Source organism: Mustela lutreola, chromosome 7 (genome assembly GCF_030435805.1).
Source record: "Mustela lutreola isolate mMusLut2 chromosome 7, mMusLut2.pri, whole genome shotgun sequence".
Classification (NCBI taxonomy): Eukaryota; Metazoa; Chordata; class Mammalia; order Carnivora; family Mustelidae; genus Mustela; species Mustela lutreola.
Genome location: NC_081296.1, coordinates 123,357,836 through 123,374,092, shown reverse-complemented (window position 1 = coordinate 123,374,092; position 16,257 = coordinate 123,357,836). Strand labels below are relative to the sequence as shown.

Genomic DNA, 16,257 nt, shown 5'->3' with positions numbered 1-16,257 from the left:
GTCCCAAGACTTAAATAAAATCACATTTTTGCATCAAAGACATCTCAAGGATTCTTTCTTGACCATCAGTGTGGAACCCTAACATCTTTCCTCCATCAGTTTGTACACTGAGACAGAGAAGAACTCAAGGCACTTGTTTTGGAGTTTTTAAAGCAGAGTTGCTATCTTGTGACATACGGCAGTTCTGCAGCATCAGGTGCATTCTGTAGAAGGGTGGACAGCAAGAATTAGAAAAAAAAGGCTAGGTTGAAACAAAAACAATCCTCTCCAAACAAAAACTACTTTTTAAAAAAGATTTTATTTATTTATTTGACAGAGAGAGATCATAAGTAGGCAGAGTGGCAGGCAGAGAGAGGGGGAGGCAGGCTCCTCGTCAAGCAGAGAGACCAATTTGGGGCTCGATCCCAGGACCCTGAGATCATGACCTGAGCTGAAGACAGAGGCTTAACCCGCAGAGCCACCCAGGTGCCCCAACAAAAACTACTTTTACATGATATCAAGCTATCCGATGACTCTCTGGCCCTAAATCAGGCATAATTAATTAATTATTCTGAATAAATTGGCATCATGATGACCTTGATGTTTGCATCTATGTACAATTTACCCCAACCTTCATTTTACATTATTGCTCAAGAATATCCCAAATTCTGGGGCTCCTGGGTGGTTCAGTAGGTCGGGCGTCTGCCTTCAGCTCAGGTCATGATCCCAGGGTCCTGGGTTGGGATCCTCTCTCTTTCTCTGCCCCTCCCCACTTCTTGTTTTCTCCCTCTCTCTCTAATAAATACATAAAATCTTCCACACACAAACACACAAAAGAATATCCCAAATTCCTGGAAAAAAAAAAAGTTCTGTTCGTCAATGCCTATGAACATGTAATTCCCCTCTATGAGAAGACACCAATAATGGCAACTTAGTAGATCATTCCCAGGTTGAAACCTGTTATCTCACCCCTATGGTTTATTACACTGATGGCTGCCAGCAAAGATTCACGAGGAGGAAGCATTAGCAAATCAAAGATTCTGTGATAAATCTTGCCTCTCTGTGCCTTTGCCCTGAGGCCTCTAGGGTTTTTGTTTTTCCTTCAATCTTTCCATTGCACACAAATTCTAATGAAGACATTGGTCATGTTAAATAAAGGCACTAAGAAATCTGAAAACAAAAATATAAATAAGAAGGAAAACTCTATTTGTTTGTGGTTGATGAGTTTCAGCCCGCTGCAAAATAATGATGAGCTTTAACAAATGTTTGCACTTTTTTTCCTGTCTAGAAAAGAAAACATTGCATTTTAAAGTACCAGGTGTGCTGGGGCACCTGGATGGCTCAGTAGTGTAAGGATCTACCTTCCGCTAAGGTCCTGATCCAGGAGTCCTGGCCTGAGGTCCCAGGACTGAGCCCCTGCATTGGGCTCCCTGCTCAGCACGGAGTCTGCATCTCCCTCTGCCACTCACCTTGCTCGTGCTCACTCTCTCTCTCTCAAATAAGTAAATAAAATCTCAAAAAACAAAAACAAAGTATGAAGTGTCTCAAGGCACCTGGGTGGCTTAGCCTTTCGTCTGACACTTGATTTCAGCTCAGGTTGTGATCTCAAGGTCTTGAGGGCAAGACTTGGGTCAAGCTGCGGGCTCAGCTCCTGAGTCTGCCTGAGATTTTCTTTCTTCCTCTCCCCCCACCCCATGCTCTAAGTAAGCGAGTAAATAAATAAATAAAATCTTTTTTAAAAAAGTTCTCAAAGTATGAAGTGTTCTTTCAATGCATTTCATAGCTGTAAGCAGAGGCATCTTATACTAAATTTCAAAAAGGTATCTCTAGATGTGCATAAGAACTTCTGTTGTATGAAATAGATAGGTCTTAATAATGATGACAATCTGACCAAAATCACTTTGTTCACGGGCGCCTGGGTGGCTCACTGGGTTGAGCCGCTGCCTTCGGCTCGGGTAATGATCTCAGGGTCCTGGGATGGAGCCCCGCATTGGGCTCTCTGCTCAGCAGGGAGCCTGCTTCCTTCTCTCTCTGCCTGCCTCTTTGCCTACTTGTGATCTCTATCTGTCAAATAAATAAATAAAATCTTTTTTTAAAAATCACTTTGTTGGGCGCCTGGGTGGCTCAGTGGTTAGGCCGCTGCCTTCGGCTCAGGTCATGATCTCAGGGTCCTGGGATCGAGTCCCGCATCGGGCTCTCTGCTCAGCAGGGAGCCTGCTTCCTCCTCTCTCTCTCTCTGTCTGCCTCTCTGCCTACTTGTGATTTCTCTCTGTCAAATAAATAAATAAAATCTTTAAAAAAAAAAAAAAAAAAAAAAAATCACTTTGTTCAGGGACGCCTGGGTGGCTCAGTTGGTTGGGCAGCTGCCTTCAGCTCAGGTCATGATCCCAGCGTCCTGGGATCGAGTCCCACATCGGGCTCCTTGCTCCGCAGGGAGCCTGCTTCTCCCTCTGCCTCTGCCTTCCACTCTGTCTGCCTGTGCTTGCTCTCACTCTCTCTCTGACAAATAAATAAATAAAATCTTAAAAAAAAAAAAAAAAAAAATCACTTTGTTCACAATGCTAAAAGGCACAAATCGCATGGTATTTCAGTTTGGTCTCACGGGCTACGTAAACCCTTTGGGAAACGGTCTTATCCATAGACTGTATCTCTCTTGTTCATCTCTCTGAGGCCAGAAACTGGCTGTACCAAAGCTGGGTGGTGGTTGCTCAGCCAGAGCATGTTCCCCTCGAAAGACAAAACCCTTCTGCAAACAGGGCTTCCTGCACTGAGAGCGGGGTAGAGGATGGATACCTGCTCCTTTGTCATTCTGTCTCTCTCTGGGCTCATGGCTCGCCCTGCTGAAGAATGTATGCACATTACAGTAAACAATCAGGCCACAAAACAACGTTTATACCATTGAAAATGAAGTAATCAGACCGACTTAAATGTTCTCACCATCTGAAAAAAGAACACCCTAAGGGCCAAGACAGTTACCTAAAAAAATTTCTGAGTCCATTACCCGGGTCTGAGAGGCAACAGGTAGATGGATTCCATGCCAATTAGACAATGTTATGATTGGCACACCCCTATGAAACTCTAAAATTGCAGTTTAATGGAAATGCTGGCTGCCATCCCCCAAGTACATTTCAAGGAATCACAAAGCTTTAGCCTGAGAGGCAGCTGAATGAAAGTTTTCATCCATGGTGAACCCAGAAGATTAGGAGGTAACACAAGGACTTTGGAGGTGTCCCAGCTCTTAATCCAGTGCCCCTTCTACCAGAGAACCCTTCATTCTTAAGGACCTGATGGAGCAGTAGGGTTTATATGACGGGCTCTCAGCCCAGCTCGGGGAGGAGGCAAAGCCGCCAAGCCCCAGCTCCAAGAGCCCAGGTATCTGAGCCCAAAGGAACCGCCAGCCCCATCAGACTCTGGGGAGGCTCGAGGCTGGGGCTCAGAGAGCAAGCTTAGCCCCAGTCTTGTGAAAATATGATTTCCCAAGGGGTCCTGGGAGCTTCTATACCTGTTTCCTAAATGTTCTAGGTTTGGCCTTACGATATACGCTTTGCCCCAGGGCATTTTTCCCTTAATTTTTTTAGGCCCCAGCGTATTTTAAGGTAAATTGATCCCACATGCTTCTGATTCATTTACACTGAACTCATCAGACCATGTTTGGAAAGAGCGATCTAAGGTCCAAGGAACCCTTTGAGCCTGCGTTTATGAGTCTCTCCATGCGTTTTTTCCCTTAGAAGCAGGAAGCCACATTTTGACATGGGCAAATAAAAAGCGAGCCCCAGAGACTCAGGTCTGGTTCCAAATGTGGCACCTCTGAAACCGATGGGTCCTCAAATCACCGAGACACAGCCTCCCTTCCTTCCATTCCTAACATTAAAGGAAACCTTACCCTTGTGCTGGGTTGAACTGAAGTCAGAAATTCAGAGCTGCCCGGTGCCGAGCTCACATAAACCATCAGCATTCCAGAACTGCACACCGATCCCTGACGCCCAAGCCTCCCACGCCTCACAGCCACTTCCTGCTCTTTGCTCTGCAGAGAGCTGGGCTGGAGCCCCCGGTGCTGCCAAGCCTGTAGGAAACTGTCCTTACCCTTCCAAGCTACGAAGCCGAGGCATTCTGAGCCATTTGTTGTTGATGTTGTTAATAACATCCCTTGAAACTCGACTGCCCGATGGGAAGTGGCTTGGATGCGCTTCGCTGTAGTTAGAGAAAAAACAATCACAGCCGACAACAAAGTCAGGTGTGTGGTACGGGTGTGAGAAATGCCGTCTGGGTGCAAGGGAGCCAAGATGCTCTTCCCCGCCCTTGAAGACCCAGCCGTGGTGGGTCCAAGTGAAGTCAACTTGCACTGTTGACTCTTGTTGCTCCTGCCTGGGGTTCTGTGTCTAGAAGGAAATCCAGAGTCTCTGATCAGAAAAAGGAGGACGAACCCCTCATATAACTGAAAAGATGCTGAGGGTAAGGTGACCACGTCGGGGCCACATCTGCCTGCCGCCCCCAACCTTGCGTTACGGGGTTTATAACCGTGCACTCTGAAGTCTAGCTATTTACCAGAATTTTTTAAAGTCCCAAGGCCTGGGCCCAACCAAAAACCAACTAATTTAGAATCTCCGGGGGCAAAGCCCAAGAAATCAGGGTTTTTTTTTCCTTAGACGCTCCACGAGTTATCCTTCTACACGGTAAGGGTTGAGGACCCCAGGTTCAAAGTAACGTGAATACACTTGTGTTCTGGAAGGGTACCTGGAAATAATCTACACGCCCGGAGGGATCGTTAGTTGTTTTCTAATGGAATGAAAGAGGATTCAGGTTGATGCTAGCTCCTACCCTCCCCCACCGCCATTTCCCCTGCCCCGCCCCCAACTCGCCTTCATGGGCCTGAGTCTTAGGGGACGATCAACCTCTCCACGGAGTGTTCATGCCAGTGCACAATAAACAGGTTTCAAGAGAACTAGAACCAACCCCAAATGCTGAATCATCCACGACAGTTAAAGTGAACCAAACACAAGATCTCTTCAAATATTTAATCAGTTTAGAGACCTCTGCTTTCCAACCCAGTTGGGTAAAAATTCTAGAGACAAGATCAAGATCAAGATCAAGACTAGATCAAGGGGTCCTCGAAGAAAACACCGGGGTAAAAATGGAAAGGAGACTGGGTTTGGGAAGTCAGAACATTACATGTGTCTTAAGGCCTTTTTAAGGAATCCTACCACTTTTTTTTTTTTAAGTACTCAAAATGCACAGGAAGGGATTAAACAGTTATACAAATTTAAGGACAACGAAAACCTCTTTGATGGCTGAAAATGCCACACATGATTTTGAAATAGACTCTTTAAAAACCCTTAGATCCTGCTGGGGTTTCTTTCCGTAGCCTTCTCTGTGGATACAAGAAGCAAACTAGCTACAGCCAGGGGCCCGGTGAGCTCTGGGGGCCTCAGCAAAGAAGCGATCAGCGAGGGACAGAAAGAAGGCTTGGAAGAGGTGACAGGAAGCTCTTCACAGTCTTTGAACATGGACTCAGACCCCAGCGAGCCTCATCTATTTCCTTCAAAAAATATGGAAAGAAACTGAAGGCCTTGGAAAATCACCGTCGATCTCAGGTCAGCGTGCCAATAATACTTTCCGATAACTGCGTCGTAAGAACTGGGGGAAGCATGTCCTTCAGAGTGATGGGTCTACCGTGATACGGGCGGCGTCAGGGCATCGGGGCCGACTCCTCGGAGACGGTCAGCAAGAAAAGCGTAACATCTGTCCCACTTGACTCTCCCTCTCGTTTCTTCTCTTCTCCTGTCCCTTGGTGCTACTGAGAGGCAGTGTCAGCGGCCCCCCAGCCCGGGGCTCAGAACGGGTACTGGGACACGTATATCCGCAGTCGGATCACGGAGCTGCCCCTGAAGTTGATGACGGTGTTGACAGTGATCATTTCCAAGTCCAGTTGGATGTCCCGGGGCCCTTTGATGGGGCGGGTCATCACCAGGGTGGCACTGATGGGACCCGTTTGCTGCGGAGGACAGAACCAGGGTAGTAGTTAGATAAGGCTTGGCTGACGTGAGGGGGCAGGTGAGCGGGATCCCAGAAGCGGTCAAGCAACATGGGAGAAGGTTGGGGAAAGCTGTCAGTTTGGCGGTGGGGCTGGGGGGGCTCTTGTGCAATCACCAAAGCAGAGGGCCAGGTGGTCCGGCAGCAGCCCACCTCTGCAGGCCCACCCGGGGCTCTCCCTGTACAGCACTGGGTCAAACTGGAGCCCCTTGGTGCTGCCTTCTTCCCTTGGCTTTGCTCACATCCCACCTGGCTTTTTCCTGCTAACCCTCCAGGACCCATCCAAACTGTCACTCCCTCAGAGGACCCTTCTCCATGTCCCCCAGCCTAATTCAGGTCATCCTGGGACCCTCTGCCACTGTGCCCAGTCCGCCTTAGGGTGGAGAGTACTCAGCACCGTGCATCACCATCTGCACTAACTGGTCTATGTCGCAGGTCTAAGTCCCTACCGGACCGTGAGCTGTGTAAGAGCTAGGACTAGGATCAGATTTTTCAATGCTGTCCTCCCCCAGAACCCCACCTGGTGCCCAGCACACAGTAGGAGCTCATTAAATATTCTCTTGAATGAAATAATCAGGAATGGACACAACTAACTGCGTGGTGCCACAGGGCTGTCACTCCCTTGCTCTGGGGCTCAGCTCTCCAGTGAGGGTTTGTACCAGATCAGGAGTTCTCAAGCAAATAGCCTCCAAAGCACCTAGGACATTTTTTCCTAAACTAACAATTCCAGGGACCCATTCCAAGATTTTCTGCTCAAGTGGACGTTTGGATGATGCTGGGGGAGAGACTAAATTGTTTACAGGCCTCTGGGTGGTTCCGACAAGCAGCCTCTGCGGGAGCTCCCATTAGACAGCCTGTGGGACCCTCCAGCCTCACCACCCTGTGATCCTAGTGCTAGGACCCTAATGATTTCATGTGAGCTCTTCTCCTCCACTGAATCTTGCTCTAAGACTTTTGAGAAGCTCAGCAGGGAGCCTGCTTCTCCCTCTGCCTGCCGTTCCCCCTGCTTGTATGTGTGCGCTCTCTAACAAATAAACACATAAAACCTTAAAAAAAAAAAGAGAGAGAGAGGTGTTGATCTAGAAGCACAAGACCCAATCTGGGGATGCTGGCTGTCATACTAAAGGTATGTCTCATTATTTCCCCGTTTTCTGAATAAGCAAACCAGGGCACAGTGAGGTTAAGCCTCTACCTAGGGTCACCTGCCTAGTAGGGGCAGAGCTGCTGTCTGACCCCCAATCCCAGGCCTTTCCCACTGCACAGCAATTATCAGAAGAGACTGCTGTGTGTTTTACTTCTTCTCCCTGGAACTGTCCTTCAGGACAGATGCTCACAGGTCTGTGCCGTGGCCAGAGAGTGGGCTCCTGAAGAGGACATAGTGTATGAGAATAAGGAGATGTTGCATGACTATCACTTTCTAGAAGCTGCAGAGCCCAGCACAGGGCCCAGAAACTGAAAGCACCAGGCTTGCAAAATCAAGAAGCCTGGCCTGCTGAAAGCCACAGCAAGTGTTTTATCTGTCTCCATAAAGGGAGGACTCCCCATAAAGATCCAACATCCCCAAGAGCCGCCACAAATATGATAAGGGTGGGGCAGACAGGTAGGTGCTGGCCAGGCACTGGGACCTCCCCTGTTCCCTGGGCTATCAATGGCCTGACACCCATGCAATTTCCTCTTGGCATCCGCACCCTCTGTTCCCGTCAGCATCGGCGCAATTGGCACCTCCTTATAAAGGCTCACTCAGACTTCCTTGTCGACTCTTGCAAAACCTCAGAGCACCAGGCCAGCCTTTCAGAAAAGACAGCCACACAGGGAAATGCCCACGGCATTTACATATACAAATACCTCCCCAGCATTCACTGTTTGCATGAACAAAGGCCAAGGGTTGAAGACCTAGAGCTGTGGGCAGCCCTCAGGAGGGAGAACTGCAGAACCCAAGGTCTGGAAGGGGACTGGGCACTGGAACGACTGGGAACTTCCAAGTCGTTCACTTGGGCTTTCCTGGTAGAGGTGTCGGAGGATCACTGCCTCTCCCCCCTGGAAGGAACCCTGGGGTCACCAGGTCTGAGGTCCACCGGGGCCAGTTCTGCAGCCTGAGAAAGTTCTGCCCACAAGCCCACGGGAGGACTCAAGCAGCTGTCAGGGAAGCTGAGGACAGCTATCTCCACTACTCATTAGGCTTCTAGGGCTTAGTCAGGGCATTGACGAAAGAAGCCTCCCGGAACCCCGGGTCTTTGACAGGCTTCACAGGGGCCATTTAGGCTTTCCCCTGCCCCAAGATTCGCTGAGTGTGTTACACGCCCAGAGGCAGGGGCAGTTCTGATCTCTGGCATTTGGCTATGATCGTTCCTACATCTCTTATTTAATCCTCATGACCCTACAATATAAGTAGGTTAAGTACACTACAGAAGGTAACCGAAGTAGCCTATGACACTGCAGTGTCTGACCGCACCCCCGCCCCCAATCCTGGAGTAACTACTACCCTCTGTGATAAGGTCTCAGGACCTTCCCATCTCCTGACCTTTCCGCCGCACCGGCTCTATGGAGGAATCCCCACTTCACACTGTAAATGTTTGCCTGGTTGTGCGTCCCCACCAGAGTGGCTCCTCAGGGGCAGAGGCCACATCCTGTTTGTTCCTGGATTCTCAGTGCGTGACTCAAAGCCGCAGAGGACATGCTGCTGAATTTATGTTCATGCAGGAAGAAGGGACGAGTGTGGCCGACCGCAGCGACCGCAGGTGGCAAATGCCCGCCGGATGTGCGTCTTCTTGGCCTCACTCTCACGCATGCTTGGGTCTGTTCTGAATCAACCTGCAGGACGGCCCTGTCTGACTCAAGCAAGCAAGTCAGCCTCCCGTGGACCTGCCACCCCATCTGCACGTGTCATGGAGGAAATGTGCTCTGGCCCAGTCTGAACTTACTTCATGGCCATGTTCCTTCTTCTGGCCCTAACTGTGTCCCCCAGGCACCTGGCCAAGGCCAATCACCAGTCCTCTGCCTAGGGCTCCGAGTAAGATAGGCTGCCAACAGTGCTCGAGAAAGGGGCAGTTGGGTATGCACGTGTGTACATGTGCCTGTGTGTGCCTCTGGGCGTGTAACGCACTCAGCGAATCTTGGGGCAGGGGAAAGCCTAAATGGCCCTCAAGCCCCCCCTCCCACATGATGCTCCAGTCCCGTGGGCGGTGCTACCAACAGCTCCACAGCCCAGGCACTCACGGCCTCCTGACAACAGAAGCAGCATCTGCCCCACCAAATACAACACTGTAGGGGCAGAGGGAGCAGGAGACGTCTGGGTGGCTGTGGGTTCAGTGTCTGACTCTTGGTTTCAGCTCAGGTCATAATCTCAGAGTCATGAGCTCGAGCCCCACGTTGGGCTCCGTGCTCAATGGGGAGTCTGCTTGAGAGTCCCTCTCCCTCTGCCCCTCCCCCATGTGCGCTCGCACACGCTCTCTAAATAAATAAGTCAATAAATACAATCTTAATAAAAAGAAACATTATCAATACAAATTACCTAACACTTATTGAACACTTTCTACTATTACTAGATGTTAAAGTAGACTTTTCTGGTTATTTCAACTTCTGCTGAACCCCAAAACTAGAAGAGGAGGGGGAAATACCCCCACATCCTAAAGGGAAATGTAAGAGCATGTGTGGATTTTGATACCCACCTGCCTGATGTTGCGAATCTCGCTCTGGTGCTCCCTAGCTATGAGACTGTGAGCAAGTTCCTCAGCCTCTCTGGGCGTTGGTGCTCGCTTCTGTAAGTTGGGATGGTTGCACAGGCCCTATGTCCTAGGATGTTGGAAGGATGAAAGGTGTGATATATGGGAAGCAGTTGGTGCCATGCGGGGCGTGTGTCGAGCTCTAGAAAGGATTTGCTGCTGCTGCTGTTTGGAAAGTTCCTGTAGCCATGATCCATGGCTGGCAAAGCAGCCACCCAGCCCAATCTGTTTCTCCCGTTCTTACCACCATGCTGCCTTAACCTACTGGCCTGCACCTCAAGCCAGAGGGGGTTTCAAGAGAACTGTTCTGGGATGTGGGTCCTCTGGTGTATAAGAGTGCGGACAGCAGAGCCTGACTCTCTCCTGGAGAAGTCGACAGCCAGATGTTACAGCCCAGATACCTGGAACCATGGTGCGGTGAGGGGCTGCTGGGGGCTGCCTGTTGGTGTACCTGCCTGCTGAGGCATTACTGTTCCATAGAAAGTCTGGGGGAGGCATGGCACCAGAGAGAGGGTGGGAAGGTATGGGGTGGCAAGTGGCCATCGAGGACCCCGACTGCCAACACCAGAGAAGACAAAGTGCAAAGCGTTCAGGGAACTCTCCAGAGAATCCACAAAGTATCCCTGGAAAGTGCCACATTTATCAGAAGAGGCTGCTGTGTGTTTTATCTCTCCCTAGCACAGCCCTTAGGACACACGCTCACGGGTCTCTGTTCCAGGGACCGCACTAAGGTCTGCTTACAATGGCAATGAGCCAGCAAGACCCCGTCCTCCTAATGCACCCCTCCCATCATCTGTAACACCCCCTGCACCCCCGGCCCTGGAGAAGGAGCCAGAGGCAGCACTGTCAGTGGGGGGAGAGGAAGAGGAAGCGGGCACAGAGGCCTACCACCCCTCCACCCCTGCCCCACTCCTGAACAGGGGAAGGGGGGAAACTTTACACTGAGTGAGAGACAGGTTTCCACTGAAACTAGCTCGGACTTGATATGGGAGAAGGAGACGATTCAGCAGTAACCCAAAACACCTGCCAGTCTCACTGGATTAATCTAGATGGCGCCCAGGTGTGCACAGGTTTGGAGCCAGCAAGTGAGAAAAAGATTCCTGAATGTTTCACCTCTGCCAAATCCTACAGGCCTAATAGAAAGAGCCGCCCTGTATTCCAGGTACTGGGCTGAGTAGATGATCCCATCTAATCCTGAAGTAAGTACTATCTCCTCTTTACAGATGTGGAAATTGAGGCCCAGAGAGGTTAGGTAATGTGCCTGAGGTCACAGAACTGGTGAGTTGTGGAAGGCTAGTGAAGCGGGTCAGCTGCCTGGTTCTGGCACCCACGGAAAACAACTATGGGTGTCCCCTGACGATGGAACTGCAGCTTGGACAGATAGGAGCGTGGAAGGCCTGCCTTGTCCGGCAGATTTCTCCCTGTCTTCCTGCCTCCACAGCCATGGCTGCACAGGGCCCCCCCCTGCAGAGCCTGTTTTCTCTTCCTGGGCATAGCCAGAAAGAGAAACCAGGAGCCACCTCCCTGTCCCCAAGTTCCTTCAGCTTTGGAGTCCTGACAGCCTCTTCTGAATAAATACTAAAGAATGAGGGCCCTTCCCAATGTCCTGAGAGGGCGCAAGCATACAGCTCAGCTTTGTGAGTTTCAAGGGTCCCCCAGGAGCTGGGACAATGTGAGTCTGAGAGGAAGCCTCCAGGAAGGGTCCTCCCTCCCGCCTCCTCCACATGCAGGACAATCTGCTTCCCCTGCATCACTGAGTACCTCTTACAAGTCAGCCACATGCTAGGGTTTTAGCAGGTGCTATTCTAGTGAGTAAATTCTTGTCCTGGCAAGGTCACCTTCTAAGGATCTTCTTTTCTGCTTGGGGAAAATAGGTAAGAGGCAAGAGGTCTCACTGATGGTATTTTAAATCCCCAAAACGGGCATTTTTGTGCCCTATGGGTGGGATCTGCTGTGTCTGTAGAAACGAGAGAGGCTAAACTGGAGAATGCCAGAGGGCTAGGTTTATGCTCCCACGGGCAGCAAGGCTGCCTCGGCTCACGGGATATGGGTTCCCGCTGGATGGAGTAGAAAAGACAGACATAAATACAGCTCTATCCCTCTCCTATTACAGAAGCTCCTCTACCTTTAACTCCCCACATCTTCCCCCAAAGCCTCTGGCCCTACTGCACAGGACTGCAGAAGTTGGGTCCCATAGATCAGTTTATTACATGGGACCAGGTCCTGTTAGGGTCTTGCCAAAAACATAGTGCGCATACAGGCAAGATGCCAGCCCCTGGGACCTTTTCTAATCTGTTCTAACGGCTGCTTCTGAGACTTCCCTACTTTTAGATCATCCCAGGCCCAGAGGGAAAGACTGGAGGATTTTGCCAGCAGGCAGGGAGAGGGAGGTGGAGACCTGAGACATGCCCACTTCAAAGTGGAGAAGCTTCCATAGGTCTACAGATTCCCACAGCACCCCTGGAGGACCGCATGCTGTATTTGTTAGAAATGCAGATTCCTGGGTAGAGGGGGCTGAAATGTGGCCCCCAGAGATCTCAGGCCCTGTAAATAGATCCCTAGAACCCCTAAATATTACTTTATAAGAAAAAGGGATCTCAGCCTGGGATTAAGCAAAGGATCTTGGCTCTGGATTCTCTGGGCAGGCCCTCAATCCAGTCACACAGGAGACAAGGAGAGACCGGGAGGCTTGACACACACAGAACCAGAGGCAGTGGAACCGCCGAGGCAGACGCTAAAGGGACACGGCCCCAAGTCAAGAAATGCAGGCCAGGCCACCGCCAAGAACGGAAGGAAGCGAGGAAAGGCCTCTCCCCTAGAGCTCTGGAGGGAACAGGGCTCTGGGACATCTCGGTTTCAGCTCAGTGAACGTGAGTCCAAGCTCTTGGCTCCCAGAACTGTGCGAAAATAAGTATCTGTTGTCTTAAGCCACAAAGTTGTGGTAAATTGTCACAGCAACCACAGGAAACCGATACACTAGGCCTCAACCACCGTCTTCTGTAAGAGCTTCTCCAGAGAGGAGGCTCTGGAATCCGGTCTTTGGAGAAGTGCCCCGATTCACACTGAAACGTGAAAAACCTCGCTCAGAAGAGGTGCAGGAGGGAAACTCCGTAATGCAGGGGCACAGGGTCTGTGTGTGGAATTTACAACGAGGCGAATGTATTTGAGGACGTGTGTTCTAACGTGTGTTCCTGATACAGATAAGGCAGTGCCATCCAGTCAAACTTCTACGATGACAGAAATGTTCTTTATCGGGGCTGACACAGCAGCCACAGGTGACTACGCAGCCCTTGAAATGTGCTAGTGCCAGGGAAGAACCTAATTTTTCATTTCATTTCATTTTAATTCATTTAAATTTAAAAGAGCCACCATGTCCGACTTTGTTGGGCGGCTTCTGTGAGGCAAGCCTTTACATTTGCTGTGATGGAAGTGGCACAAGAGCAGTGTTTTGTTCACTACCCTAGCCTCGGTTTCTGGAAGCATGCAGTAGGCAATAAATATTTGTCAAATGAGCAGATGGATAACAGGATATGGGAGTGCCTCCTCCAGGCAGGACAGAGGATTGTACCTCGGCCTAACTTCCCATGACAGCAGACAATGAGGATCCAGAGACTCAAAAAAGAGAAGCAGTTTTCACAAGGCTGCTCAGAAAGTCACAGGAATCAGAACCTCGAAGTCCTGACTCCCACCCGCTTCCCTCTTCTCCCTTCACACTCACCCCTCTCAGCTGCTCTCAGACCTGTTTCCAGAAGCCCCGGGGGGAGGGGGGAAGGGGGAGGTTAACAACATGAGCCTTGTTAAAGACGGTGACCAGCCCCTCTTACCCGCATATAGAATTCTCTGCCCTCGTTCCCAGACTTGATCTGGAAAATGTAATAAGCCCCAGGGTAGCGGGTCGTGGCTTGCATTTGGAAGATGTCAGCGGGAACCGAGCGTCCTGACACCACATCCATATCCCGGTACAGGATGGTAAAGGGCTGGTCTCTGCAGCCAGGATTCTCAGCGGGACACATGCAGCGGCTGTTGGGAAGGGAAATCATGCGAGAATGCGGTAAGTCTTTTCCAGATGTTTTTTGTACCTACCTCCTCCCTTAAAACACTGAAAAGGAGGCCACCCGACTTCTGACATCTGAATGCTGTAACTGTAGGTCCTCTCGGTCCCTGGGTCTCATCTACAAACTCACCAGGATGCAAGTGAGCTCTCTGTTTCCTAGAGAATGGCCTATTCTGACCACTCAGATATTCCTGCTACTAGAGGGTAAGCCTTAGATGTCTGGTCTGAAGAATGCTGGCATCTTCTCTGACGCACTTTATATTTTCATGTATTTATTTGGCAAAAGGCGTCGCTGGTCGTGTCGCCCTTTACTTCCCCAGACGTACATACTCATGAAGATACTCTAAAAGTGAGAAATCGCATGAGTTGGACAGGAACTCGGTGGCCCGTGGACGTTCTCTGTAGCACTTCGCACGGTCTGTGGAGAACATCCCTTCATCTTTTTGTTTGATAAACAAGAGCTTAGAACTCACTAAACTCACTATAAGACACAATGTTAGACCCTTGGAATTGCAAGGACCAATATGATCCTGACCTCAAATAGTTCCTGTTCTCATGGGAGAAATAAATCATGGACACAAATATCTTTACTAGTAACAGCATTTCATAACGTGAAACCATTGACTCCCTTTCCCAAGAAAGTCCTGTTGTAGAGGCCGCTTGATGTCTCCCTAACCACCCCAATCTCTCACCTCATCCCTGAGACTCCCCCTAGGGGTGAGAGTTCACAACAGGATGAGGACGACTGTAGGTGGGGCGCCTTGATGGGCAGAACTGGGCGTCGGCCTTGTCTTGTTTCTGGGGCTTTCCCTAAACTTCTGCTCTCTCTTCAAAACATTGGTTGGTTCTATCTCCAGAATACAGTCCAGGTCCAACCACCCTTCACCATCCCCTTTATCACAACGCTGTTGTTCAGGCCACCGTCTGGTCTCTCCTGGACCTCTAGGATGGCCTTCCAATAGGTCCCTCCCGGTTCAAACCATTACATGGCAGCCAGAGCGCCCGTCGTCAAAAAACCAGACTCTGCCTCCGTCCTGCTTTAAGATTCTTCAATGGCCAACCCTTGCAATGTGAGTAAAAACTAAACACCACTTCAGCCTGTAAAACCCAGGGGACCTGGCTTCTGTCAATTTCCCTCCGATCACTGCCCTCTTCACTCACTAGGCGGCAGCAATCGAACCTCCTCCATCTCCTAAAGATAGCCAGCCTTCCACTACCTTGTAAGCCAGCCTGGCCCACGCTTTTTCCTCTCCTCTCCCACTCTGCCACCCCACCGTTGACTCATTTTCCCATCCCAGACCAAATGCCATTTCCTCAGAGGAGCTTCTGGACTCCCCAGTCTACACCAAGTCCAACCTACATATTCCTTCTATAAATTCCCATTCCTCTGGCTCGTAGCCCCTATCCCAATCTATGATTATGTTTTCATTTACAAGCCAATTTGCTTAATGTCTTTCTCCTCCTCTATCACGAGGGCAAAAAAAAAAACCCACGGTGCCCGGCACAGGCGTCTGCCACGTACCAGGAGCTGGACGAACACTGGATCAAGGAACTCATAAAAATAATTTTGAAAGTTTTGTTTTTTCAAGGCTGATCAAAATAGCCAAGCCAAAATGTCCCTGGTGCCCAAATGGCCCCTTGGAATGTCACATGTCCCACAGACAAGACTTGCTTCCTAAACTAAGAAGCCTGCAGGCGGGCCTGATGATGGAGGGCAGCTGAAGAGGCTCACAAACAGCTAGGGGCGGGGGTACCGCAGCTAAGATCTGAAAGACGGGCCGATCTGTCTACGCGGTGGCGGGAGGGATGCCTTCCATATGGCGGAAGCGGGTGTGCGAAAGTTGGGAGGCTGGATGCTCCAGGGCATGGGTAAAGGTGAGGGCAAGTCCCGTTTGGGTTGCCAGGAGCACAGGACACATGGACAAGGGCACAGGCTGGAAGGGGGTGACTGGAGTCAGGAGGAATGGGTCCTGGAGGCAGACAGCTTTCAGCAGCATGTCACCAATGTCCCCAGCCACACTAGCTCAGTGCTGTGCCTTGAACCGGGTCAGTCCATGGCCACAGACAAGGGCAGCCCTGTAGTTCCCAGGGAGAACCAGCCATGGGATCAGGGAGAGCAGCCAACTCTATGTTCTGTCCCGAAGGGTCCTGGAACCAGAAGCCAAAACGTTGCTGGAAGCACAGCTCATAGCATGGAGGGAAGCTGTCTGCAGTGATGGACCCTTCGCCTGCCCCGCTTCACCCTCTTTTACCAGATTTTGTTCAGAGCAGGAAGCACCCTGGTAAGCCACAAATGGCTCTTAGATGCTGCATTCCTTCCTAGAGGACAAGATGGATGGGTCTGATTCATCCCTTTATCTCTAGGGCAAGGAATGGGTGTTGCTCAGGGCGGTAAAGGTGGCACTGCAAGAAGGGAGGGCAGATGTACTTCTGTGTGTGGGGGCGAGGGGTAGCCAACAGGCCAGGCTGGGG

The 16,257-nt window shown here is 50.4% G+C and overlaps 1 protein-coding gene across 3 annotated transcripts in view; it reads right to left on the bottom strand.

The window, feature by feature from the left end:
- Positions 1 to 4,980: 4,980 nt before the first annotated feature.
- The window catches only part of FBLN5 (fibulin 5), a 73,721-nt gene continuing 62,444 nt past the window's right edge, over positions 4,981 to 16,257 (bottom strand). For all 3 annotated transcript variants that reach the window (XM_059182479.1, XM_059182478.1, XM_059182477.1), the window contains 2 exons: positions 13,556 to 13,751; positions 4,981 to 5,971 (listed from right to left, as the gene is read on the bottom strand). In XM_059182479.1, coding sequence (XP_059038462.1) covers positions 5,810 to 5,971; positions 13,556 to 13,751 — 358 coding nt within the window. In that variant the 3' untranslated portion in view covers positions 4,981 to 5,809. The remainder of the gene's footprint in view (positions 5,972 to 13,555; positions 13,752 to 16,257) is intronic.